Raw genomic sequence first — 27,869 nt, 5'->3', positions numbered from 1 at the left:
ACTCCATAAGTCAATCATACTGAATGTGCTTTTAGACCAAACATTTTGAGCAAAAGGTGCAGCACCATATATTTTACCACACACCACTTGCAATAGCAACACCTTAGCAATCACCCTGCATTAGCTTACCAACCAACAGCATAAAAATCAACAGTGTCACGTAAAAAGGAATACATCTTTAAATTGCAAAATTACAAAAGAAGGAAAAAAACCTTCAACGTATAAATGTTCAAAATCAATGTATAAAGATTGAACACATTTGAAAGTTATTTTGGAGCATTTCTATTGGTCTATTCATCATGGAATTCTGACACAATGTAAATAACATCCGCCAGATTCACATTATGGCAAAAAACAATAAAAACGGACACAAGGCTTTTTTTGGATGCACTAGGTAGAGATAACATTTAAAGTGCCTCTTACCAATGACTGAAATACCAGCGGCCCATATTTGTCAGTGTTGTCATCCAGAATGGAGAAAAGTGTGTCTAGAATGTCCTGTAGAAACTAAAGAAAAAGGATACAGCGATGTTAATATTTTATTTACCGGCCCACGGTCATTAATGTTTTACAGTCTGCATTAATAGAGCTTACTTTAACAATTTCCTCTCCACTGACATGGCGCAATCGACCCAGAATGTCCATAACACGATCAGGATGAGCCTTCCACTTCAGCAGAGCAAGCAAGTCCACTGAGAACAGAACAGGAATGCATTAAACCACTGTAAAAGATCATGAGTTATGCCTGAGGTGCACATTATTTACGACAGACCAACAAAGAGCAGAGAATTAGAGTTCTTAAGCATTAATAAACTACCGTTCTGAGTAAGCTTGGTGGAAGAGAGCTGAGTGGAGATCCACAGGGTTTCCTTGGTGCTGCGCTGAAAGATAAGGCTGGACGGGATGTTGGGGCAGCCGTTGAAGTCATCTTTGCAGCAAGGCAGGCCCAGGTATAGTGCATGATTACTGAAGGTGGTATTTTCATCGCACTGGAAGACACACACACACACACACACACTTGGTATACTTCTCAAACACAGAGTAGGGTCAGTTCCACTAGGCCCTCACAGAGCAATTTGTTAGGAAAGAAGACCTGCACAGCCAATCATATGGCAGCGGTGTAGTGCATAGAACCGTGCAAAACAGGACCAGCAGCTTCAGGTGATGTTAACATTAACTATCAGAATTGAGAAAAGATCTGATCTGATGTTGGGGTCAGAAGAGCTGGTTTGAGTGTTTCTAGAACTGTTGATCTTCTGGGATTTTCAGCACAACAGTCTCTAGATCAATGTTTCTCAATTCTGGTCCTGGAGGCACCCTGCTCTGCACCTTTTAGTGGACTCCCTGCTTAATACCTTCATTACAGTAAGAAAAACAGGCTTATGAGCAGAATGGACCACAACGTCTACACTAGGCCTAATTAAAAACCTCCTCATATTACATTAACTAGTTGTGCTGATTCAGCTAAGCAGGTCCCATAATTTGCTTTTCATAATTTGGGAAGGAAAGCTCAGTTCCACAGCTTTGATTCTGAAGTATTTCAGTGTGTCCCTGTAAAACAGCTTCATTATGTTGGGTGCACTGATCCATCCGATTGCACTACTTGACATGCACCTCTGATCTGGCCCTCAAACGGCTCTCTTACTGTAAATACAATCGTTTACTCCTAATACTGCACTGATTTAATGCTGCCCCCATTTTATTGATTTTGTGAGCCTTCCAATTTTAATGCACACTGTTCTATTTGTAATGTGATTTACTTTGCATTGTTTGTATAAGCCCTAAGTCTTACAGCCTTAGAGTGCTATTACTGTAAAAGATTATACAGCAATACTAGGATGTCAAAATGTCAAAAATTAAAGACAGTAATTAAATTACCCAGAAACTGATGAACAAATGTACAACAAAGGAATACATTCGCTTTTAAAGCAACATTATGCAGCATTTTTTCTTTAAAACATCAGCTTCAGAATTATGCTCATGCTCCACTGCATTAAGGAAAATGGCGTCTCCGTCAATTCTGCAGGACCTGCACCTGACGTGATCTATATTTTTGACGGTGGTGTAAAAGTGAATTACACCACACATATAACTGTAAGGGGACCCAGAAGCAAACCAGACAAGCCTAGTTTTGCTGGACCACCATTGGCTGCTTAGAATCATCAGTTCTGTGGCAAAAAAATTACATCTATTATGTTTCATGTAACACTTCATGTGACCCTGCCGGGTAAAGGACTCTAGCCTTGCCTGAGAGCCTTCAGATGTAGACCACATATTTACTAGCGTTTATATGTGAAGGGCCCAGGACCTCATGAACATGGCTTGTGACTAACACCACTCTAGTGATGCAGGTTGCCACAGTAGAAATGCTGGGTGAGGCCTGCGATCGGGCCTGCGGTCAGCTTACCTCACATTTCATCTCCTCTCAGCAGCACAGACACTTGTTAGCTTTGTGGCAAAAGTACGTGAAAATGTACCTTCCAGGATAACAAGAGGAAGTTCTGGTGCAACAAAGTCCATCAGTCATGTTCTGCTAGGCAGTCCATCAAAAATACCAATTCTTGCATAATGCTGCTTTGAATCTAAACCTAATAAAACACTGCAAACAGAATAGCTTAATGCAATAATGCCAAAGATTTCACCACATCACATAGTGGGGGAACGTGGAAACCCACCGTAATCCAGATTAATTAGAGGCAGAGGTTGTCCTGACCTTGTACACATAGAGTTCATGACTCTCGTCAGACAGCGTTGTGCCATCTTCCCTCATGAGCGGAGTGAACGCAAAGCCGAAGAGCTTCTTTTCCCCTTTGTCTTTTGCTGTGGAAACATAAATGTCAAAAATCAATAGAATTCTCCAAGCCGTTGTCAATACTGAGAGCCTTTACCATTCATGCTGGACAGTCCAATCGCTGTAAGGAATTTCTGCAACACTGCAAACAGAAATGGAGACAGTGAATTTGTGAGTCCTTACTGGAGCAGTGTCTGAACTCGAAGCGCAGGTGAGAGCCTCGGAACCGGTCGATAGGAATGGGCAGCTTGATCACTTCACTCCAGCGAGGGCTGTTGTTGTGGTAGAGGACGTAGAAGCGATGCTCATTGATATGAGGCTCCCCTGACCCCAGGCTGATGCAGTCCTAGTGTGGACGGAAGCACAAGTATTAAAGGTTCTTCCATGATTGTCGCCTGGCACTCCAGAATATGAGAAATAATTCATTCTTATTATTCAAGGAAATTAAGAGTAAAATGTTGTAGATTTTTTGTTCAGTGTTTTAATTAGGAAAATGAATAGCTTTGGACTCAGACAGTGCATTCCTTTGGTGTTTTAGCAGTGTGGTTTAGAAGCTTCAAAGTAAAGTGCAAGACTGGAAGGCTATAAAAACAGCTCAGTGAGATTTCCAATGATAATGTGCTCAATAAAGCACAGAGTATAATTAAAAGATCCCCCTTTTAAAGCTCTCTTTACTCAGAGTTGTTTCTTTCCGGATTATGCTTTAAGGTCCCAAGAACCAACAATTGTATCTTGTACCATTTTCTACTATGTGGTCTGTTCTTCTGCGTCAATAATATTGTCTCGATGTTGTTACTGTATTTATGTGATATGTGAAGAACAAAGCCTGCAAAATACATAGATTCTTTTTACTTTGTTCTTGTCACCTGTCGCTTTATAAATCCAGGAGACATATGAATAGTAATAGACTTATAATTAAAACAACATAAAGTGCTTCCTATTCGGTACTGTGTACTCCACCTTTGTATGTTTTAATGTGATGTTTAAAACATATGTTGGCTACTCTGTATGTATACACTGTTGAAAAAACATGAAGGTGCTACAGAGGGTTCTTCGGGCAATGCCATGAGATTTGTGAGATCTTTAAACCGTTAAAGAACCTTTTTATCCAATGAAGCATGAAGCAAAAGCCATTCATGGTTAGGTGCTGGTGCCTGCCTACCCTCTGGTCCAGGCTCTCCTGCGGTGTAATTTTCTTTGCCATAATCCTACTAACCCCTTTGTTTTTCCTTACTTTTTGTTTTCTTTCTATCTCCTTCTCATGTTTCGAAATACCCTGTTCCTACTGTTCTGCCCAGGGTTACCCGACCTGGCTCTCCACTACTCCACTAGTAGCATTGATTTAATCAGGCCTCACTGCAGAGCTGTTCATTTGACTGTTTAACCTAAATAAACTTCTACATTAGCATTGAACCTGTGTCCTGCACTCACTCGCATTCTCACTCGCATGTCACATTTGACAAAGCTCTTATCTCACTATGGTTCAGTTATTCTTGTCTCTGAAATCTGGTGTCAACCAGAGGAAGATGCGTTCCCTTTTTGAGTCTTGTTCATCTCAAGATGTCTTCCTCTTGATCTAAGGGAGTTTTTCCTTGCCACTGTCGCCCCTGGCTTGCTCAAAAGAGGCTCAGGCACGGATCTCTGTGAAGTGGCTTTGTGACAACACTCGTTGTGAAGAAAAGCTATATAAATACATATGAATTGAATTTAAAAATGGTTCTCCTATAGCATTGCTTGAAATGAACATTTATTGTTAAGGGTGTAGAAGCTTAACACAGGCTTATAATAAAGTTAAGATACATACTTTGAGAATCTCTCCATCAGCGTAGAGCACATACACAGTGACCTCTATGTTCTTCTGCACACTCTTCCCTCCTCTCTCAAAGTCCCCTCTCTCCAAGGTGAGATACAGGTCATTACGGATGTCACCTGAAACATCAACAAAAATACATGATTAGAGGAACAGAAGAACAGTCACAACATGACATTTCATTCCTTGTTCTTCCACACTTTGTGAAATGCTTAATAGCACTGAGACTTCAAAGTCTGAAATGACAAATAATCAATCCCATAAGGCAGAGCAGATCCATGAATACTGACAATATAAGCTTACTGTGTTTCAACACATCGTTCAGCGGCACGAAGGCTGATAGTATAGATTCCCCACATTTTTTTAAATATATATTTAAACATCTGGACATTTGATCTCATCACAGGACCTACAGGTAGCTCTTATGGTGATGGTGCACCGGATTCAAGTTTTACACATTTAATGTTTTTCCTCACAAAAACATTATTACTCAAATTACACAAAATTACATTTTGTTATAAATACAAATACATTTTTGTTAATTACATTTTATAAATGATGTTTAAAGACGTTTACTTAGTTACTCAGTGTGTGCTGAGTTTCATTACCTTCATCTTTCAGTATTGATTACATGAAGATCAAATGTCCAGATGTTTAAATATGAAAAAGAAGGTTTTCAAGGGGTGAATGTTTTACATGGCTGTAGGATGGAGAGGAGTTCTATTGGCCTCATCATTTGAAACAAGCCCACTTTTTGTCTAAGACCACCTAATATGTAATAGATTACCTTTGCCTTACAGGTAAAATCAAAAACTGGTGCTCGAAAGATAATAATTCGGAGATCTGCCAAATTCACATATTTGGTTGAATGTTAAATATGTTACATATTTATCAATACACCAAAACACAATCTACTCCCATATCATTATGATTGGGTTTTATATTATTTTTATTTGTTTGTCGAATTTTCCCCTTTTTCTCCTAATTTGGTACACTCTGAGGAAATCGTCGGGTTCACAGCTCCACCGCACCAGCTAACAGACCTCACCCACACAATCCGACCAAACATCTCGTTAACATAACCCTAAATAGCACTACTAACAATCATGTTATATCTCTGACTGGCATAAGAGTACTTCCAACCACTTCCACAAGTTAGCCCAGTCATCTTAACGTAGCACAAGCCTCCGCCTTCAAATTCTGCTCTTCCTGGAAACCTATGTGTACACACCATGCTAATCAGACCCTCATTCCTCTAGTGACGTTCTCCATTATCGATTTCTCACAACCGCTTCACCCATCCACCCACAGTCTCTACACCACTGAGCTCCCCTAGCTGTCTTGGCACCCTGAGTAATTACCAAGGCTTTCTGGGTGGATGCTGTGCTCTCTGTTACCTCTTAGCTCAGGAACAATATTTAGTTTAGTCTTTAGCAAAAAAAAAAAGAGCAGGACTTAATTCAGGCCAGAGCTGCACTTTCACAGCTGGGAATACTTATATTCGTTGGCACCAGCATCAGAAACACCTACTATACACTCATTGTATTTGTACCAATGTTATGACTTGGAAATACTCAGTTAAACAAGCTACCTATTCAAATATGGATATTATATGGCCAGCACATTCTGCTTGTGCATATCTGTGTAAAATAAAGGCCATTTCCCTCAGACTGAAGGACTTGTCTACGTCTTCAGAAAGGCCCATGGTTTTAGTACAAACTACAAACACTGCTGTTTTTCAGCAAATTACAACCACCTGTTGTTGTGTCTGCAGCTAACATGTCAATCACAGCCGCAATGCCTGAGTAAAACAGCCAAAACACTAACTGTTTGAAAGTGCAGTAAAATGCTATTTAACGACAGCACGTTTCTCTCGAACAATGTCCTGAAGTTCTGTCCATAGAGCTCAGTACCCTATCAAATGAGGTGGCTCACATTGCAAATGATAAGCAGCACTTCAAAGTGGCTTGCAAACACACAGAGGGGGGACCCAGAGAGGAATATGGGGGAGAAATCAGAATTAGACAGCAGTGGAAAATGGAGCAAACTTGGCCAGGGCTCCTTTTAGCAACACTGCGCAGAACGGACAGCAAACTGTGACGTCTGAATAAAACCTCCGTCCATTTGTCTGCTCGACTGACAGTATCCCACAGTTCCAGGCCCTGATAAAAATGTTATCTGGCAGCTGCAGACCGGCTTCCCGCGCGTGATGCGTTCTGTTGGATTGCGCCCAGTCTAGAGTGGCTCTGTAATGGGCTACCGCACACTGCATTAGACTCTCCTCTCCATTGGTCTGGTGCTATCCAGGTCCATCAAATCCATATAAAGCTCTCTATTCAGACAGCTCAGCCACAGACTCGACCTTGCCAAACAATTCTCATGCATCCAACCACAAACAGAGAAAAAGTACCCAATGTGAGGACGATCGTAAATCCAGTGCAATTTGGATGGGTTTATACTAGAAGTAAAGGGGGGGGGGGGGTCAAGACCCAAGACCCTTAAACCTAATCTCTATCTGCTGCAACTGTATCCTTTTGCTTAAGCAACTGCCCATTTGCTTTTATATTGTGAAAAAAAGTCAAAAATGATGCAGTAACTGATTACATAGCAGTTTGAGTTAGTTTAAAATTCTCCTAACTCTGATTCTTTACTTCTGAATCTCAGTTTGGTCAACAATCAGTACTGAATCCTACATTTTTTAAATGTTCATCTGCTGGTTAGAACTATAGACTATGTCTATAGTTCATGTACATGGGTAATAACCCCCTATCCTCAGACTTCTGACCATGAAGGGTTGTGGTGTTATTGAGATCTGGGCGATAAGGGAAAAATATTATATCACGATATTTAAAGATATTGTCATGACACCAATATTTATCTGAAGATTTTGACATGCAGTGATTTCTATTATCTGTATTGAAGTATGCAAAGTTCTTTAAGAATCTAATCTATCATGATAACAAAATGTATCACAATACGCTAATATATTGTCATATTGCCCAGACAAGCAGGCAGGCAGTAAGACAGTGGTGCCATTACAGATCCATGCACATGTCTGGGTCCAGGAATGAACAGAAAGGTAAACTGATGTTTTTATGCAGTGTAACAGCTCTAGGGTGGCCTGATGATCTAACTGCCTGCTCATCAGGTTTGGGAAGATCAAAAGTTCAAGTCCCAAGGATGCAATGTGATAGGAGAAATTCTAACCTGCAGAACAAACAGTAAACGTACTGTTGATTAAACTGTGAAGCAGAAGTGAAAAATGTGAGTTAGGAGAAGTTTTGACTGAACTAAGTTGAGTTCACTCACATTTGTTACAGTTTCTGAGTTTATGTTTTCAGCCCACATTAAATTGCAGGGGACTGACCATAAGGTATAGATGTGCCAGAAGGAGAAAGAGGTTAGGTTAAAAATGCTAGCGTACTCCTTTAAGTCATTCAGCTGCTGCCTTATTATAGTCGAAGGATTTGAGATCATTTCTCCATACAAAAGAAGAATTAATCAGGGTTAGCAGTGTTAAGAACACACTTGGTTAAAATTAGATATGGAAACTGCACTGCTGTTAATAAGACATTAAGATAGCCGTAGCAAGCAGCAGAGACTCGGGCACGTCTACACTTGGACACTTACAATCATCTATCGTCGTTTCTTAAAGGGCACCACAAGAGAGGAAACAGGGGCGTGAAGGGAGAGAGACACATAAATATGATTTTAGAGAAAGGGAAAATTTGTAAAGATCAGTAAATCAGTAAATACTGTCTGCTGCAGTTTCCTTCACATGTTCATCAACTTACTCAGTTTTTCTCATTTCATGCTGCTAAGTGTCTGTCATTTAGCTAGGGCTGTTTGAAAAAACATGAAAAAGCAGCACCAAGGGGGGAGGTTTTGTTGAGGAAGATGCTATAAACACAAACAATTTCTGAAAGCCTGTTGTGTCAAATTAACATTCATTAACAGTCTGTAAAAGCCTCCCTCTAATTGCAGAGTTACAGCACGTTCTAATAATGTTTGACGCAAGTTGCTCCCAGCCCGAAAATGCAATCCTGATTCGGGACCGCAAGTTTGCGATCTGCCATGCCCAATCTTGCACAGCAGTGAAGTCATTGCTGCAATTTGGAATAACATTATATAGGGGCTCTTCCAGGCATTCAGGTTTAATAGATTCTAAGCCGCCTTCTTAGTAATGCATACATAACAACTGCATGAAGCCGGGAGCTCTCCGGGCCTTATCGACTTATTGGCGTTCTCAAAATGCTGAATTTAAAGAACCTGGCCTTGCCTGTGATTATAATTGAACCTGCTTGGGTGGCTCAATACAGAGGAAGGCAAACCCATCTTTTCAGCCGTTCTGAGGGCCAGCTCAAAATCAGAGACAATCTTGAGAAGATTTCTTGGGTGGGACGCTGTGCTTGGAGTATCAGTACATAGTCATGTGCATTCAGAAAAACTCTAACAATGCAGATTAAAGATGCCTTGATCCAATCCTGGTGATCGGGTATTCCCAGAAAACATGCCCATGAGGAGACTGTATGGTTGGCCTAACTCCAGAAAGTTTCGTCCATGTGTTGCGTGTTGGCCCATATATGCACTGACCCCCACCAGGGTCAGTGATGAGACCAGGTGGGGTTAAACAGGGGGGCTCATCTTGGTTGTACACCTAGATGTGACCCATGTGAGATTAGGGTAGGGTGTAACGTTGGGGCTCATTTGGGAAGATCAACTGTGTCCCAGTAACACCGCACAAATATACTCAGAGCCCAAGCTACTACAAATAAAGGGAAATTTCTAAATGTATTAATCAGAGATACAGCTTATCTAAACTGTGTGGCTGTATTATTTACACAAACACAAAGATCAGATCGGTATCGGCCGATACTCAGCATTAAGGGACTGAATCGGAGGGAAAACATTGGAACATCCCCAATGGAGATCGTTGTGGGAACTGTTTTGAGAGCTGAATGAGTCAGAACTCTTCAAGTACACTCGCTAGTATACATAATGTTATAAATAGCATAGGATCGCAGCTGAATCACAAGGATAGCTCTATTTTACTGAGGTTCCTCTGTGGCCTGTCCAGCCCTATGGGAAGTCTCAGGAGTATAGAAGAGAACAGATACAAGAAAGGCAGTTCTGCTTGGACTCCAGAGTGTGCTGTGCTTTGAAACAGTGATATTGACAGAGGTTTGTGGTTGGTTTAATTAGCCTATTCCAGATTCATTCATAATCAGGTGAGTGTTAAAAGGCTGAAATGTTGGACACTGTCATTTTAGTGATTATTAAGTCAAAAACAAGAGAAGCGTACTGGTTTATAGGTGCACTTAGCATTCGCTTACTACTATAATTCTGCTGTTATGCAACAATAATGTCAGTTTTTTCAGATTTTTGCCCACTTTTTCTTCTCAAGTTGGATCAACCATACATATTCTCCCCCTATCACATACTATGCTACTGACACTGAGAGGGTAAAGGCCGACACACGCCTCCTCCGACATGTGCACAGCCAGCCAATGCCTCTTTTTCCAAACTGACGCCAGTGCAATGTCACGAGGCAACTGATGCGCTAGGAGAAAAAACGCTGAGCACCCTGTACTGATGTACCGGGGGGTACATACCAGTGTTGGTCAGCATTGCACTGGAGTGATTTTTGTGACCACTGTGGAATTTGGAATCACTTTCACCTGGAAACCCTTTATAAAATATTACAAACAAGAAAGCTTGCCCTGTTATTATTAACAACTAAATGTAATAGGGCAATCAAAAAGAACTCACCTGGCATGATGACATCAGGAAAGCCTAGTTTGCGGGTGATGGCGACGCTCCGGTTGAAGATCATGGGGTTCTCCCTGCGTACCTGTTCCATCTCTCCTCTGAGCAGCTGCAGGGAGATGATCAGACCTGCCCAGTTTGAGAAAAAAAAGAGATGGACAGATGGGCTAAAATTCAGAGGAACTAAGTTAATTAAGCTGCCATGCTCCTCTTCAATCCTGCATTCACAGATCAGAGGATCCAGTTACATTATAAGCCTTACCGTAGAATTTCCATCTTTCTGGCGTGCCGGTTCACATTTGTGTGTGCAACAGACCCGTATCGGTTATTAGTGTAAACACACTCCTGCCCTAAAAGGTTTTCCAAATCAATAACAGGATATGTGATACATATGCGTCATGAAATTTTATTTCCCGAGACAACTCATCACTGCAGTAGCGATAAAACGAACAACCCAGCTGCATAAGTCTTCATCGCAAAGATTATTTGCTGTGGAGGTTTGCTGACAGCTCATCAGATATTCATGATTGAGGTGAGAAGGAGAAAAAAGGCCTGATGCACAGCCTTTTTTCTGTTTCTGCTGCTTTTGCTGGCACTTCTGTGCCAAGGCATCTGTGGGATGATGACAGTGATAATGATATGTGCATGGGCAGCGAAGCATAAAAAAAAAACAACATATAGAAGATGCTTACTTGGTTTTACATTTAGGTTCTTATCTGACACATTTTAGATATGCATCTCATCCAGGAGCACATAGGACAGCAATTCAAAATCTAAAACCTTTAAAAAGCAATTTACATTTAAATTTTATTTAAAAAAATAATTATTTAGTTTGATCGGTTTTGACATCCTGTACTCAGATGCACACCAAGCTAACTGTGCTTCCTAATGAACCCTGGTATAGTGTTTTTTATGATAAACTGCATCAAATGACTCAGAATTTTCTCAGTGCACTTCAGCACTGTACCGTCTTTACATCCTCTTTACAGACGCTCACATCATTCTTACAGCACAAGCATTTGATTTTGTTATGCGGAAAACAGAACACATTTTGGATTGCTGAAATTTAAACGATAACCATAATTCCAGCTTAACCTAAACACCTAAAAGTACCCTTAAAATTTAAATACACCCAGGCCACTAGCAAAAGCCTTTCAATGTTAAAAGCAATGGCTATTTAGTGGAGAATATGAAAGCAATGCTTAAAAGGCTAACACTAAAGCTAGGCCGTCCCGGAGAAGAAAGTAGTGCCTGCATATATCTGTGTGGGGAAACCAAGGGAATGCTGGCCAATGCTGAAAAGTTGAGGGACTGCCTTTGGCTGTGCGGAAACCAGTGAAGTGACTGGGTGCAAGGCTATAAACTAACCTACCTCCAACAATCACTTCAGTTAGCCAACTTTCTGGAAAAACAAAAACCTCACCACCGGAGTGCATTATTTGGTGCACTTCATCCTCCATTGAAACCAACTCAATGAAAAAGCAACTCAGACTTGCTAGGTGTGAAAAAAGTCTATTTGGTCTGTCTGGTGAGAAACAAGAACTACATTCAGGACAGCGAAATACAAACATCTCACACATTAATCAGAGATTTCTAAATCCTATACAGTTTGTATGAGCAGCAACTTGTTTTTAGCAAAACCACAAATCCCTCTTGGTCCTAACATGTCTTTGAAATTAGCTATATCTGTCTGTCACATCTATCTGTATGCAACTGATCTGAACTTCCGTTTCAAGTGAAAGCCCAATTTTTATATGGGTTCATTCTTCTCAAATGTTGGAACTGTCTGTGCATCGCAGGTATTCGTATTACTAGACTGGCAACACTTCAGTTCTGAACTGAATCTAGGTGTTAGATTAAAACGCCACTTTTGTCAGACATCCCAAAACGTCTGAGAATCTGAGAATGGAGTCCATCTCCAGAGGATGAGGTGGGGGGTGCTTTTCATTTACAAAGTGCATTCTCATTCAGCCACTAGGCGAGGGCTACTTTCAATCATTTAAAACCCTCCAAAGCTCAAGGTAATCTAACTGCAGGGCTTTAAGGTTTCATGCATTTTGCATAGCTCCCCATAGAGAACTCTGAGCTAGCGCCTGTTCACTAACTCCCACATAGTGCTGAGACGCAGAGTTTGGTTTCGGTCCACAGAGACCTATTCAGGTCCACAGCCCACCGGCTATACGGGAGGCCAGAATAATTAGAATTGTGCGCTTTCTGTATCGACCCAGTTGAATGTTAAGGGTGATTTGTTGGATTAGTCATTTGTATTCATGGGGTTAGTTCCTGTAACAAGCACATTACATTTATTCAAGAACGCACCAATGTACAAATATCAGGTGGTCTGTGGGATTTAGCAAAACATTGAAGGTGTAGGAAGTTACCACCTACCTTAAAGGGTTGTTCAATCAATACTAATGTCTGACACAGAATTAACAGTGGTGTTGCTAGTTAGCTTTCATTCACTGCCCACTGAACTGTAATGCACACTCAATGAGCACTTTATTAGGAACTAGCACTGCGTAGGGCCTCCTTTTCCTCTGTAATCAGTCTTAAATCTTCATTGCAAGGACTCCACAGGATGTTAGGAAAATTGCCCTTTCTTGCCATTCTGCTCCATGTTCCTGCAGACTCTTCTTCAGGAGCACCGCCATGCTATGAATCTCCCGTTCCACCACATCCCAAGGGCTGTTCATGAAAGCAGTTTGAGAGACTTTTGTTTTGTGACATGGTGCATCATCATGCTGGAGATAAGCGTTAGAACAGGGGTAAATTGTGAAGGTCATGGAGGGATGCACATGGTCAGCAATATTACTCTAATAGGGTGGCATTCAAGCGATGACTGACTGGTATTAACAGTCCTGAGAGAGCACAATTGGCCTTACTCTCTCTCCGGTTATGCATCAGTACCCGCCACTTTCCTCTGAGCGCATTGGTTGCCCGGCGATGATGCATCGGCAAATGCAAAAGAGCTGGTGGCTGGTTGTACGTGTGTTGGAGGAGGCATGTGTCAGTCCTCACCCTCTCAGTGTGATAGGGGGAGACTACTAACGAGTGGGTTGGGTAATTGGTTGTCAAAAATTGGGGAGAAAAATGTTATAGTAAAAAATAAAAAGTAATAAGTCATATTAATGTAAAATACCAACATTTAGTTGTGAGATATGGTGACCATAATCCAATGGCTAATAAACTAAATATTAATGTTATTAGATTACTTTATTAATAATGTTGATATATGTTGATATGTTGTTGGTTTAAAGTCATGGTGTTAAGTAACCAAAGTTTTCCATCTGTTGAACATTGAAGATAGATCTCAACCTATTGGTTTGTGACGGATATGTGATTTTGGTGTTCAGGTGTTTCTAATAAAGTGCCCGGAGAGTGTTTTCTGAAATGTGCTGTTGATCAATACAAATAATAAAACTACTGTTCTTCTATGCCATTTCAATAAAACACAAATAATTCTCAAACTGCTGTATGTTTTAGTCACAGAATTTGGGAGAGTGTATCTTCCCCTGAAGTCTCAATTTCTGGGGAAATGCCAGCACCTAAGTTCTACAGTTTAAGGAGGTGATGACACATTGTGTCAGTGTTGGTCCTGATGGCCCAGCTCTTGACTACCAAAGGAGGGTTAACACTGAGCGATCAAAGTATGTTCTTCAGCTTGAAACTATTCCACATTCTGCAGAAGATTGTATTTGAGGATGATGACATTCTAGCGCAATCCTGGCGATGCCTTTCTTTGGACCCCCCACACACTTGCAAAAGTCTTGAACTTCACACACACACACACACACACACACACACACACACACACACACATACTTGAAAGGAAATGCTGCTTAATGGGGGCTGGGCAGCAACAATTGTCCCAGGGGTGGGTAGTAGTGTGTGGTGGCAGGTCGATTTTTCGGGGCATATTATTCTATGATGGTATCCATCAGACGTCTAACTGGTCTCTCAGGATACTCTCTGACTCTGCTTCACATTCAGGCCTGAAACTCTCAGGCCTCTGCATAATGAACTCTGCTAATACTTCATGATATACAGAAGCCCCTGAAGAGCCATGCTGACCAAGGAGCAGAAATTGATTTGATATACCGAAGCCAAAGTATAAATAAGTGATTAACTTGCTAAAGTATTTCTAACTGAACATTCAAGGAACAGTTTATCAAAAAATCTAATTTACAAAGTTTTCCCCTCAAATGAGGTCAATCAGCCAAGACATGTTTGGCATTCATAGTTGGCTTCTTTAGCTACATGTACATCTTATCCAGAGCGACCTACAAAACTGCATCAACTGTCCACTCAGAATAGCCAAAGCTACTGTCGATAGACCCCAGATTTTAAGTTCATTACATGGTCACAAATATTGGGACACCTGCTCATTTGATTTGATTGCATTCAACAAAAAGAGTGCAGGTGAAATCAGGATGTTGGATGGTCACTACCCCACCTCATCCCAACTGGCCGAGCCATCCCAAAAGTATTGGATGCCTAGAAAGCAAAAGCACATACCATAGTTGGTGCTGGGAGCAGTGTATTTGGTGCTGGACTTGCGGATGATATTTTCATGGATCTGGTACCACTCGTTCTCGTTGTTACATCTGCAAAAGATGAGAATAATAATAATAAATAAAAAAAATCAATCCATCAATTATTAGCACAAAAACGTCAGTAGAGTCACTATGGAGCGAGAGGGTGGAGATATGCCATCGGAGCTTATTGAGCTCACTCAGACAGAGTTTTAATATTCTAATGGACCAAGCACTCAACCTTGGAGCCTACAACATGTAGCCGATGGTCCAATCCTTCAAACACAGAATGAATTTTGCAGAAAGCAACTTTAATAAATTACATCCCCTCTGAGGTTGCTAACGGACAGTGTGTGGCCAGAGGTTCTAGTACTGTTTGTTCGTCATGTCCTGTTTTGACATTGTAATGGTAGTACCTAAAGCAGAGGTGAAGTAAAAGTGAGAAATACACATTTAATAGGAAAATTGTAAAAATGTAATGAGTAATATGGTGTTGCTGTCCTGCAAAAATCTCCTGCAAATCTCAACTTTTGTCATTTTTTACTTTGTGACATAATTTAAATATTATGTCAAGATGTAAAGAGAAGACCAACCAGTAAAAATGCTTACATGTTTCACATAATATTTAAATGATGCCAAAAAGTGAAAAAATGCAGGATATTTTTGCAGGGCAGTTACAATATATTACTGATTGCATTCAAATGTTCCTATTAAATTTGGATTTTTGCATGAAAGTAATAATATGAAAACTAATTTTACCCTTCAAGCATTCAAACAGTTCTTTATTGTCAGTTCTTTATAGAGTATTCTGCAGACCGTCCATATTTACAGTTAGTTTTAAAAGCACCTAAAACACCTGATTGTCAACTACTGTAATACATGTCCTCTGGCACTCTGATATAAAAAGTAGCAACCAAAAAGAACAGCAATGTAAAATAACCCCACTGACATTGAGCTAGAGCCTGAGGGCCCACTTCATGCCACTAGTGAACAGAAAGCTCTTAGCTGGAATGAGCTGAACTGAAAATATAGATAAATCCAAGCAAAGCCAAGCTGACAAAGCTGCGATTGACTTTTTTTGCAGTGGCTGGTAATCAACGCACTCCAAACTCAGAGCAGGTTGTGAGCTGAGGTACTTGTTCTTAACACTGCAGCATCTCGCATCAGCCTTAGCAGGTTCTAGCTGCTGTAGGCTAGCTTTTTGGAAGTCACCGGGAGGCGGTTCACTGCCCGGAGATTCTTTAATGGCCGATGAGGCGTCATTCTATGCTTGACACGTCGCCCAGAGAGGAACCTCTGTGAGGATGAGAGCGCCACGGGTCCAAGGGACCTAATGGAAGGGCTTGTGTTAGCTGTGTGCGCCCCAGGCTTTGTGGGATCTTCCACTGAATCCATCTTGCAGGCTGCCAGGGAGACTGCTCTAGCAGAGTATCAGGGCTGGATAGGGACTGTCAGTTAGGATGACTGGGTGGGTGTACTGTTTGGTTCCATACATAATCATGTTTTATAGAAGTAAAAGTGTTTTCATGCTATTGCTTGGAAGTATTTTTGCTTTATTTTATTTTTTTACCCTAATTATCCTAAAAATTCTAGATAGCAAACCATCAGGTGCAGGATTTTGGAGGACAAGACCAGGACTTCTGGACCAATGTGATTAGGGTAGATGAATGATGAAAGTTTTGGTTCCATAAAGAATAATCTTTCTAACTGAGATTTTTTCCAGAGCCTTAAAAAAAAAGGTTATTTACACTCACACATTTATAAAAATGGAAACAATGTGGACACAAAGGGGTTCCTTGATGTGTAGCACCTTTTTGTTTTGAATATTATACTTTGGGTCAAAAACCTAAAGTAATGGAGAATGGAGTTTATCTAAAGATACTGGATAACATGACAGGACGTTCTACATTTTTCCACCACTAGGTGTCTCTGTGAAACTTGCATCCCTCTGACTGGCTTCCTCTCCCTCCCTCCGTCTCGTTCAGACATGGACACATACACATACAGATGCATTAAGGCTACAAACATCACCTCGACACAAATCCACTCATACCTATTTCGAGGCACATCTCTCAAGTACAGCGGCTGTGCGATGTGAGTGTGGTGGGTGCTTACAGTTCTGTGAAAATACAATGCCTTTCTCTGAAAGTGTTTTAGAGACCTGCAGTTACACATGCAGCCATTTCAGAAGGTCGTCGATAACTCCACAGGTCAGTCTGTCAGTCTGGTGTTGCTCTTGATGTCTGTGCTTTTCTCTACAGTGTTATATTACAACTCCCCTGCTGAGCCCAGTGACTGTACAGATAAACATCTGCACCCTCAGTCATCGAGAATAGCAGGTGCACACTAGAGAGAGAGAGATCACTTATGCTCGGTGGGCAAGCAGCATGTAAGAAAGGGTAGGGAATGGCCCAGCTGGCCCAAGCTTGCAAGTGTAGAGTTTGATTCCCAAATCCTGTACAGTTTGTCCATTTACAACATTTCATTAGATTTTATTACACTGTAATAAAAGCAGATTTCTTTCGCAGAAAATAACCAATATAAATAATCCCGTAGTGCCGACAGTCAAAAGTGGAATGTCCAAAGCATAACTGGCATCACTTTTTATGGGTGGGGGTCTCCCACCACTGTCCCATCACAATGTGATGCTAATAAAACATCAATAGACAGCCCTTTTTGTTAGCTGAGATAGCAGAAATGACAGTTTTTGAGATTGTCTTTTAATATTGTTCAGTTGTGGTGGTGCTAGACCCTCCCCCCAGCTTGGAAGCATCTAGCTCTGGCTGGCAGGTAAAACTGAAAACTAAACTATCCAACCGTACAAAACTTACAAAAAGCCATAATATTGAAACGTCAAATCTTTAGTCATTAACACTTTTGGTTTCATAAATAGCCATGTTTGTGACAGCAATATGTGTAAGCCAATATTTAAAGGTTCTTCACACAAACACATTTCTTATTAGAAATATGGTTCTTTATGGAACCAAATGTGGTTCTTTAATGGCATTGCTTAATTTTTAATAAAATTTTTTTTTTTTTTTTAGATAACCAATTACCCATCTCATTTGTTTGTACTCTCCCCCATTACATGCAAAGCTCCCACACAGGGATGGAGAAAACTGACACGCCAGCCACTGCCTCTTTCCAAACTTCCACTGATGCAACGTCACTGGGTAACCTACGCTCTGAGGAACCTCTGAGGAAACCTCTGAGATGAAACTGCCAGGTATCCAGCTCTGATGCACTTGCTAGCAGATGCCCATGTCAGTCAGCATCCAACTGTGCTTTCTTGGGCTCCGGCTTATATTTTTAACATCATATGTCAAGCAATGAAATCTGTCAAGCTACTCAACTGTGGTCAATAATCAACTGTTTGGCTTTTACCAAGCAACTAATGTAAATGGCATCAGCACAGTATTCAGTTGTCATTGTACCAGCGCTCAAGCAGACTGCTGTGCTATTCCTATAAATGAACTCTCTCTCATTATCCATTGCCATCACTGCAAATTTCTATTTGGGACGTTTTCACTGACATTGCCGCTGTCTTGTTCAAGACAGTACACTGTAACTCAGACCAGGTTTCTGAGTTAGGATGTAAACTGAGCCAGTGGCAACTGTGTTAATGCATCTGAAGGGTCTGAAGGGTTTGTTGAGTGGCGAGAGGGTTGGCTGGATGCAAACAAGATGTGATCCTGAACCATGAAATTACTAAACACAAACTATACCATTATCATTGACCCTTAATAATGAAGAGGTGGATCAGTGATGTCCATCAGATATCAAACCCAAACCTTTTTTCTTCTTCAAGTATGTGATGAGTATCTTGGAACTGTTAAAAGACACAGTGTTTTTTCTCTTTCTCTGAGTTTCAACACTCTGAGCAATATTAACAGTCATGTGGAATGCTCCCTGAGGCCAAAAGAAAGAATGATTGAGCAAATAGCACTCTTTCTCTTTTTTCTCTCTTTTACACTCACGGTAACATGAGCTCAGGGCTTCATACCGCATGATTACCTGTCAGCATGATTGCTGGGGTATCGCAAGAAAGTGTTGCTGGTTGCTCTCCCACCCTCTTTTTTTCTCCTTACCAGTTCTGCCTGTTCCCAAGACAACACAAGAGAGACGGCATTCTCTGCACCGGTGCACACAAACGTAATGAAAGTCTATGAGGTACAGAGGTAGCTGCAAGTGAAATGTCTACTATACCATTCTGGCGGAAGGTGGATTTTGGAGATCTTGAGCTTAAAGGACTAATGTACTGTGTTATATTACACCCTCAAGCATATATATATTTAAATATATATATATATATATATATATATATATATATATATATATATATACACACACACACACACACACACACACACACAGTACTGTGCAGAGGTTTTAGGCACCTTTTGAACAAAAACATTTGGTCACCCTAGAATTTGTATCAATAATAATCATCACACATTCAACTTCTGATTCATTCTATATAACTATATATTACAGTATGAAAATGGACTTCCATGTATCTTACAATAACCATAAATTCCCTAAATAATCTGTTTTCAACACTCAGGTTATTCCAAAACATACACAAATGGGTAGCAGGCTTGAGTCGATTGACAGTAGTACTGGGAACCGCCGACAGATTGCATCTACTGTGCTGGATGTGAGGAAATGCACTGTCTGCAGGTTTGAGTAGCCCAAAGGAAAGCAAATGTGTCTTGTAATCTGTATTTTGTTTCCGTATCAGACCTGATGTGTTGCTTGGATTTAGAACAGTCTTCAGGCAGAACTGTGGCCATGCTTGCTAAACACATGAAGCCGTGCTGCAGCTTTGGAGCTTCTCACATGGAATACCCTACCCTTTGCAAGGGCTTAAATGACTGATCACAGACCATCAAGTCGATACTTTAAGAGAGAACTTCATATGGCTACTGGAACTGTAAGCTTTAGTAATCTGAGCAAGGCAGTAGAATGTTTAGGCTTTATAAGTGGAATTTTACCAAACTATACCAAACAAAGCTGATACATACTTAGAATTTAGCAGCATATTTACATTTTTTGCATTCAGCAGAATAAAGTGTTTGCTCAAGCAAAAACACTCAAAACTCTGTTTTCATTCATTTAAGGTTCAATGGAAATGGAAGCCTTGAAACCCTAGCCAGAATTGGTAATGGTCATTAACTGTCCTGGAGATAAACTTCATTTCTCTATTCCACACACCTGATATAGCTAATCCAAAACATCAAGACAATGATTTGCTGAATAAATGGTGTCAGATCAGGGTTGAAACTCTGCAACAAGGCAAATCTGCAGGAACAGGGTTTGGTTTAGTGCATCCTTGCTTTAATGCACCTGACTCAACCAGTGCTTTCAAGAGATGAATAGCTTCAGGGAACTAGGGCTTCGGCATTTTTGTTCTACAGGCATCTGTGAAACTAATGCTCCAATGAAACTCTCCATTCAGACAACTCTCCATAATACAGACAAACATATCTCCAAGACCTCTGCTCTCCACTTCTGCAAGGTATTCTGGGACTGTGTTCTGCAGAAAGGCTTATAACACATGTCTCAGCTATAGGTAAGAGAGAGCTAGCACTACGGTACTGTGAAAACCAGAAATCCCCAATTTCCAAATCAACTCACACTAGAAAGTCTAAGTAGAGTTCTAAGTATGTCATCAGTCACTACTGGGCTCTGTGTAGCATTAGCCCTGCATTTTCATGACAAATTCGCCAAATCAGACCTAGTCACTTCAGCCTCTAGCGCGCAGTTGTGAGTGTGTGCTTCTGTGCAGTCTGTAGACACTCACGTGTAAACTTTAAGCACAAAGTCTTTCTCCTCTTTCAGTTCGGAGATGGTCTGCAGCACATCGCTCATGGCCAGCACGGCGCAGCCGTAGGGCCGTCTGTAATGCACATGAGGAGGACCCTTCTTTGAGTCGTTCAGCAGCATCCTCCCTGCAAAGTATAGAACCATTACATGAGTATATCTGATTTTCAGGTAGGGCACACAAATAAATATGCAATTATGTTTTCATGTTAAAATTCCATAAAGTATTTTATTCCATTGGGTCCCATTACTGAAGATCAACACATTTTAAATTGTGGTCAACTGAACAGTTCTGTGCTAAAGTCATTCAAACGCATTTTTGCCAGTAAAACATTGTGTAATATTAAAATAAATATAAATACATATAAATACAGTTAAATCCAACAAGAAATTCAATCCCACTTTAAGTGTCTATGACAGCTGTGTAGTTACAGAGGTTGTGTAGTTGTAGGTACACATCAACAGCCCATGTAAAAACAGCGTAAATTGCTCTTACAGATTAATTATATTAATACAGCTTAACAACTTGATCAAGAATAAGGGACAGTGGTCCCAGCGGACTAAGGTGCTAGTTTGAATCCCGGTCATCCTGCCTGCCATCAGCAGCCGGAGCCTTAGTGAGCACAATTGGCCTTGTTCTCTCTGGGTGGGTAGATGGCTTTCTCTCTCCCCACATGACTTCGCCTGCTAGCCGATGCATCAGAATTGGGTACCTCATGCTTTCCTCTGAGCACGTTGGCTGCCCGATGGCACTGAATCAGCGGCAGATCGAAAAAAGGTGGCATCATATGTTTTAAAGGGGACAGTCCTGACGAGTGGGTTGGGTAACTGGCTATATAAATCGGGGAGGAAATTGAGTAAAATGAACAATTTTACAGATAGTATTCAGGTTTTAATGATATGTGGTATTTACGTCCTTTTCATTATGCAGATTATAATATCGCCCCATTGCTTTATTCATTATCTGTCATATACAAGTTACTGTGCCCTTAATGAATCCATCTGTGTGACCTTAAACCAACAGGACGTTAAGCCTACTAATGCGCATTGCTTATTATTCTAAAATGTGATTAAAAGCATAATGTCATGCTAACTCTGAATACTACTTTATGGGTACACTAGTATAAAGTTATTCAAACACTTATCATATGGTTTTATCTTTATACAGTCAGATCTTCACCCATTCCAACCTTTGCTGGTCCCGGTAACCACCGTTGGGCCAGGCTTCTGGAGTAGGGATATACTTACTCCGGAAAAAGACTCTACATAACTGTACCAACATGAATGATAGATGTGTCTGTCTTTGGTGGGGCACATCTATCTGCAGTATTTTGTGCCTTTTGTGTCTTTGTGAACCAAAATGAACAATGCCAGCGTTACATAACAGTGCTTGAAATGCAAGTGCCACAGCAGGCGAGTCACAGGGTGCTTGGAAACTGGAGCACGCTCACTCAAATTAAAGGAAGTGGGCGAAGGAAGGCTTAAAGGGTCACTCACCAGTCCTGATGACCTGAGCAACAATGTACAGGTCTCTCTTCATGTCCTTATTGCTTAGGTCCTGCAGAGGTACAGAGAGAGTCAAGGTGTCGGTTTAACAGTACAACGCATAGCCAGAGTGTAAATTACAGTGGTGTATAATGTCCACTGTAAATTATAATATCTTTTACAGTATGTCTACAGTTAAATACAGTGCTATTCTGCCTGTAATCTAATCTAGTATAACACAATCGCCTCCAGTGTCAGTGCAGGTGCTTCATGGATAATGATGCCACAGCAATAGTTACCGTGAACAAGGCGCAGAGTCTGTCGACCTTCTCTGGGTTCTTTGGGCCTCCGTTCTTGTTGAGCCTCACCATGAACTTCTCGCTGCAACCAAACATGGAAACAGTTTAAGTGGCTCTAAAACTGTACACTTCATTTAGCAGCACCTTACAGCTTCAACACATAACAACTCAATGGGCCCTGTTGTTCCCTAATCCAAACATCCCTGTGCAACGTCAATTAAACCCTGCCTCCTGCAGATGCTCTAATTCAGTTCCAGCTCTATCGGATGGAAAAGGAGGTGGGTGGTTAATAACGTCCCATATCCTCTCCTCGCCTACCGCGGGGGGTCTTCTGGGGAGAGGCAGAGGGATGACAGGGGCAGGATGGAGAAGCGGGCAGCTCTAATCAGATCAGAAGGAGCAGAGGAGTGCACTTTCTGTCTGCAGCAATCCAGCCTAATGGAGTCAAGGGCGCCGGCAGGGCGTTAATAGGCCTGAAAACTCAGCCAGTGTCCCCGAACCTGAAGGGTGTCAGGGTTATAAGAATCTGTGAGAGGCTGAGAGAAAAAGGGGGAATGTGGTCCACCTGAGTCATAGTTGGAGGAAAAATAAAGGGGCCGAGCAGACAGTTTTTTGTGATGAGTGCACCAAGTGGTAAGATTTCCTGCTAATAACTCTTCAATTGAGATCATGTTTGCTCAGGCACTGCAGCACAGTAGAACAGTGTACCACTTATGCTGTCACATGGGCATTTACTCTGCCTTTCTGGCCAGCATACGGACAGTGCTATCTCCAGTGCTTAATAACATTGGAAGTTAGAACAGTTGGAAAACCATCAGTTAGCTTCGTTTTCAGATACTCAGTCAGCTGTTTACTGGAGCCTGTGATTGATGAGTCAGAGAATTCACTACCTGGCAATTCCTACTGGTAGTTCTCAATCGGCCTAACCAGTCCTAACAAGTTCATTAATTAGGACTGTGCTGTAATGTATGAAACGTCGTTTCTCTGCCACTATGGCCTGGGGGTCGCAAGCTTGAATTCCTGAGCCATGCTGCTTTGCCATCAGTGGCCGGAGTCTGAGAGAGCACAAGTGGCCGTGCTCTCTCCAGGTGGGTAGATGGCGCTCTCTCCTCCCATCGCTCTTAAGAGATGTTGGCCGGCACAGGCATCTGTTAGCTGATAAAGTGGAGCCGCTGACCCGGCGCTTTCCTCTGAGCGCGTCAGCTGCCTGGCAGTGCCGCACTGGCGGCAGTTTGAAAAGAGTAGGTGGCTGACTTTCCATGCATCGAAGGTGTTAAGTTCTTACCATCTTAGTGTTGGGAGCATTGTCATTTTGGAGATACAAAGCATTTGTGTTGGAGAACACCTCCACTAACCTCTAAGTGTTCTAGCTGACACTTATTTTACATATGTCCCTGCCAAGAATTCCCAGTCAGCTGGCTGGAAAACAACATCTTTCTCTAAATGAGACAATATTGTCCTCTGGCAACGATGACAGGTATTCATTAAAGCCTTTCACCATTAACACAGCAGTATTATTCCTCCTGCTTTGTTCTATTCAAGTGCCACTCGGGCTATTGTTCAGAACACTGTTGCCTTTCGGGGAGCGAATGCCAGCTTCAGGCTCACGTGCTAAGTTAGCGGCTCAAGTACTAGGTTACAGGGCTGATGTATGATCTGCTTAACATAAAAAGACGTGCTCAGAGAGCGGCGATGGCCCGAAAAAGAAGAGCAAACTGGTAGAATGGAAAAGCAACAAGTACTGAACCGTGGGACAATGCATCAATCAAGCTGAGGCACCGAGGAGCCTTCTCGCTTGAATGGTGTGTTATGTAACCAGTGGTGAAGGACAATCAGCGTGCACCAAAGGGAGTGATTTAGTCAATGAAAGAAAATGTAAATGAAGTCCAGCTGTGAAAACGGAGGCAAGGAAGAGCTTTGAGTGACACAACTACGCCTCGTAATGATAGCCCATGCAGTGTGAGATGAGCTAGAATGAAGCGGCTGTGTCTACCAGGGGTCTAAGGAAATATCAATGTATCGAAGTATTGCGATATCATCTTTGCAGCACTGTAAACTGATTTATAAAAATGGTTTACATGTAAAGATTGGTGTCTGACAGTGGTTTATTGTGTGTGTTCAGATAGCGGTGGTCCACGATGACCTAGCACTCAGTCCAACGAACAGGCAAAGCTTGGAGGAACTCCAATCATCCCACTCTACACCAACAACACCACCAACAACATGTCCAAGGCTCTAAAGACTGTCCTGAGAAGTGCACATTAAGTCCTGTGAAGCTCCGGGTGGCCGTAGTTAGGGCAGCTGAACCCCTGTCCCTGCACAGCACTAGTATCTACAGGACCTCTAAGTGACACTTCGATGGAACACCAGTGTACTCTGTAAATCAGTGCACAACGTATACAATCCACTGGCCACGAGACGAGACAACTGATGAATACAAGCAGACAAGAAGAAAGAACCTCGCAAATAGAGCTGAAGATATGTTCCATCAATGTTTCATCAAAGTCCTTGAGCCTCACTGACGCAGCAGCAGTGTTATGAAGGGATGGGGGTGGGAGTGTAACGAGACAGAGGGGGAGCGTTCAGAGTGCCGCAGGGGAATGAGTAGAACCAGCTGTTGTGGATAATGTATGGGGAGGGAATGGGAGAGGACTGATAAAAGGCTGTACAGATGGCCTGCTGGTGAGGAGACGAGACGTGGTGCTGAAAGGACAGCTCCCTGCTATCATGACAGTTTCCAATACTACCTTCGGCTTGAGGCATGGGAGGAATCCCATCAGATAGTGCAGCTATTGGAGTGCCACCAGAGTGTTTGTGTGAGAGAGAGAAAGAGGGAAAAAGAAAAAAGAAAAAAAGCTACCCTGGTCGAAATTCTCAAGTCTGACCCAACCTGACCCCAGTACCAATTTTTTTTTCATCTGAACCCAACCCGAACTCGCCTGCTGCCAAACAGAGATGTAAAAGTCAATATAAAAACAAGTCAATATTCCCTATAATACTGCCTGCAAGCTAATCTGCCACCTTAGACTACCTTAGAGACAATATTAAGTTAACAAACAACATCCTCAGATCACTGAAAAGAAAATGAGAAAAAACAAATAGCCTAAATTATCAGCTGAAACTAAACTTCAATTTCACTTATACCAGGTTTCGCCATCATTTTAGCTGTTTCTTCTACTTCTCTCGATAAATACATGACAGATTATTGTATTTACATTATATGTAATTGTGATCTAACAAAACTGGAAATGCGTAGGTATATCTTATAACACATTGTTTGTGGCAGAAACTTTTAATTCAATTGAACTTAATTCAATTCAGTTTAATAATAAGGAAACAAAAACATAGTGTATCCAACAAGAACGAAGACGAATCCTGTAAACCTAAGCCTAAATATGTTACATGTGGGAGACAGACTGTGAAAAACCTCAACATAAACTCCAACCATGACTCAAGCTCATCAAATATTTAGAAAATGCTGTCCGAACTCAACGTAAGCAGTGAGGTCCAAGCTCTGCTTGTAAAGTCTTTAAAAAATAGAGACCATGTCTATCTGTGTGAGAAGAGAGAACAAAACACTGCCTCCACATCTGTGTAGAAAAAGGCTCTGATCCAAAAGTGCATGCTGTTCATGGCTTTTCAGCACACCCTCAGGCTTATCTCTTATGAATGTCCAATCTGTCTCTGCTTAATTACGATGAGGTGCAATACAATTTTGGGCTGACCCCCATAGCCCACTCCAAGGTACGGGATGAGTGGACATCTTTCGAGTGGGAGGCTGCTGGCCCATTACTGGGCTGTCAAACCTGTGATGAGTGGGTGGACAGAGAGAGAGAGGGAGAGATAGAAAGAGAGAGCGAGAGAGAGCGAGAGAGAGAGAGAGAGAGAGAGAGAGAGGCTGGGGTGCTGTGAATAATCTTTTGGCTAACATTAGACCCTGTTGGTGGTGCTTACGTAAAGTTACGCTGCGGTACATTTTTCAAAATGCTAACTAAAACGAAGAGTCAGTGATGTCCAGGGTCAGATTAGACCGGGCTTCAGGCACAAACAATTCACTTGCCCAAAAAAAAACATGGATGATATGTATGAAGTCTGAAAGAAGGGTTTATGTGGGCTGCATCCATTTCTTTGTGTTTCTATTTAGATACCTTTACATTTACAGCATTTTGACTGAAGCTCTTTTCCAGAGCTACACAGGTAGAAGAATGCAAAGCTAGTAGTCTAGCCCAGGAACTCTTTTAGAGATGTTTCGAAAGAAGGAATCGACCCCAAGTCTGACATGGGAAAAAACATCTAAGGCACTTTTATTTTTTAGTGTTGGTGTAATATAACAGGTAAGTTTGTTACAAAGATTTATGAGCGTGAAAACCTTTAAAAAAAAAACTTGAATTGACATTCTTAAATTGGTTCTTTAGTTAAATGTTCTTCACACTCACACATCTCTAATACAAACATGGTTCTTTATTAAATCAAAAGTGGTTCTTCTATCTGGACCTTGAATTCTGTTTCCAGTCCTGGATTTTGTTTTTGTGGGAACAGTTTATGTAACTCAGGCCATTGGGAAATGGGATAGAGGACCTCTGTTCTATGGCATTAATCACAGAACCCGTTTTAGTTTTTTTAATAATTGAACCTATACCTATACTTACACTACACCCACTAGATGTTTCACTGGTGCGTTGTTGTGTCATACATTCTATATTTTAAAATAAGAGTCCAATTAAGCCTCTCTACAGTGTTTTGGTGGGAATGATCATTACCAATTCTCCACAAAACTTACATTTGCTGATGGTTCCACTATTTCACAACACCTTTTAAACCCTTTAAAAAAACCATACATACAGATACACAGATGATTAGTTAGCTGAGCATTCATTTCAGACACACTGCGAACATTTACTGCACACACTCTCGCATCTAGTTTAAAGGTGACTCTACTAACTTCTAGATTGTAAAAAAAAATAAATAAATAAAATAAATATATATATACAATCATGTTTACAATGATTCCTTTTGAACCTACTGGACCTCTGCTGGTATAAAATGTCAAAATCTCTGCATCATCATCATCATCATAATCACCAAACCATTCATTAGATGTTCTCACATCTGTAAACAGGTTGTAAGAGAACCAGGAGAATGTCAGCTTTCCTCTTTGAGGATAATGGTGGTAGAAAGAGAGGTAACTGGTACAAAGCTAAACACACATTGGATAAGTGTGTGTAGATGTGGCCCAAGGCTCACTGATTGATGGGGTTTCCTGTGAGGCTCCTTCTAGCTCTGACAGCATGCCGGAAAATAATGATCGCCTCCCCAGTTGGAGCTCATTTCCTTCTCTTTTTTCTGCCAAGCCTCGAGGGACG

The 27,869-nt window shown here is 41.4% G+C and overlaps 1 protein-coding gene across 6 annotated transcripts in view; it reads right to left on the bottom strand.

The window, feature by feature from the left end:
* dock3 (dedicator of cytokinesis 3) overlaps nucleotides 1–27,869 on the bottom strand; it is a 190,085-nt gene that overhangs the window by 33,652 nt on the left and 128,564 nt on the right. For all 6 annotated transcript variants that reach the window (XM_072666454.1, XM_072666455.1, XM_072666456.1 and 3 more), the window contains 11 exons: nucleotides 22,507–22,588; nucleotides 22,220–22,280; nucleotides 20,703–20,850; nucleotides 14,883–14,971; nucleotides 10,371–10,496; nucleotides 4,596–4,720; nucleotides 2,975–3,137; nucleotides 2,714–2,820; nucleotides 818–989; nucleotides 595–692; nucleotides 424–507 (listed from right to left, as the gene is read on the bottom strand). In XM_072666454.1, the coding sequence (XP_072522555.1) occupies nucleotides 424–507; nucleotides 595–692; nucleotides 818–989; nucleotides 2,714–2,820; nucleotides 2,975–3,137; nucleotides 4,596–4,720; nucleotides 10,371–10,496; nucleotides 14,883–14,971; nucleotides 20,703–20,850; nucleotides 22,220–22,280; nucleotides 22,507–22,588 (1,255 nt within the window). The remainder of the gene's footprint in view (nucleotides 1–423; nucleotides 508–594; nucleotides 693–817; nucleotides 990–2,713; nucleotides 2,821–2,974; nucleotides 3,138–4,595; nucleotides 4,721–10,370; nucleotides 10,497–14,882; nucleotides 14,972–20,702; nucleotides 20,851–22,219; nucleotides 22,281–22,506; nucleotides 22,589–27,869) is intronic.

This window comes from Salminus brasiliensis, chromosome 21 (genome assembly GCF_030463535.1).
Source record: "Salminus brasiliensis chromosome 21, fSalBra1.hap2, whole genome shotgun sequence".
In the NCBI taxonomy this organism is placed as follows: Eukaryota; Metazoa; Chordata; class Actinopteri; order Characiformes; family Bryconidae; genus Salminus; species Salminus brasiliensis.
This window is presented reverse-complemented; position numbering and strand designations above follow the sequence as displayed.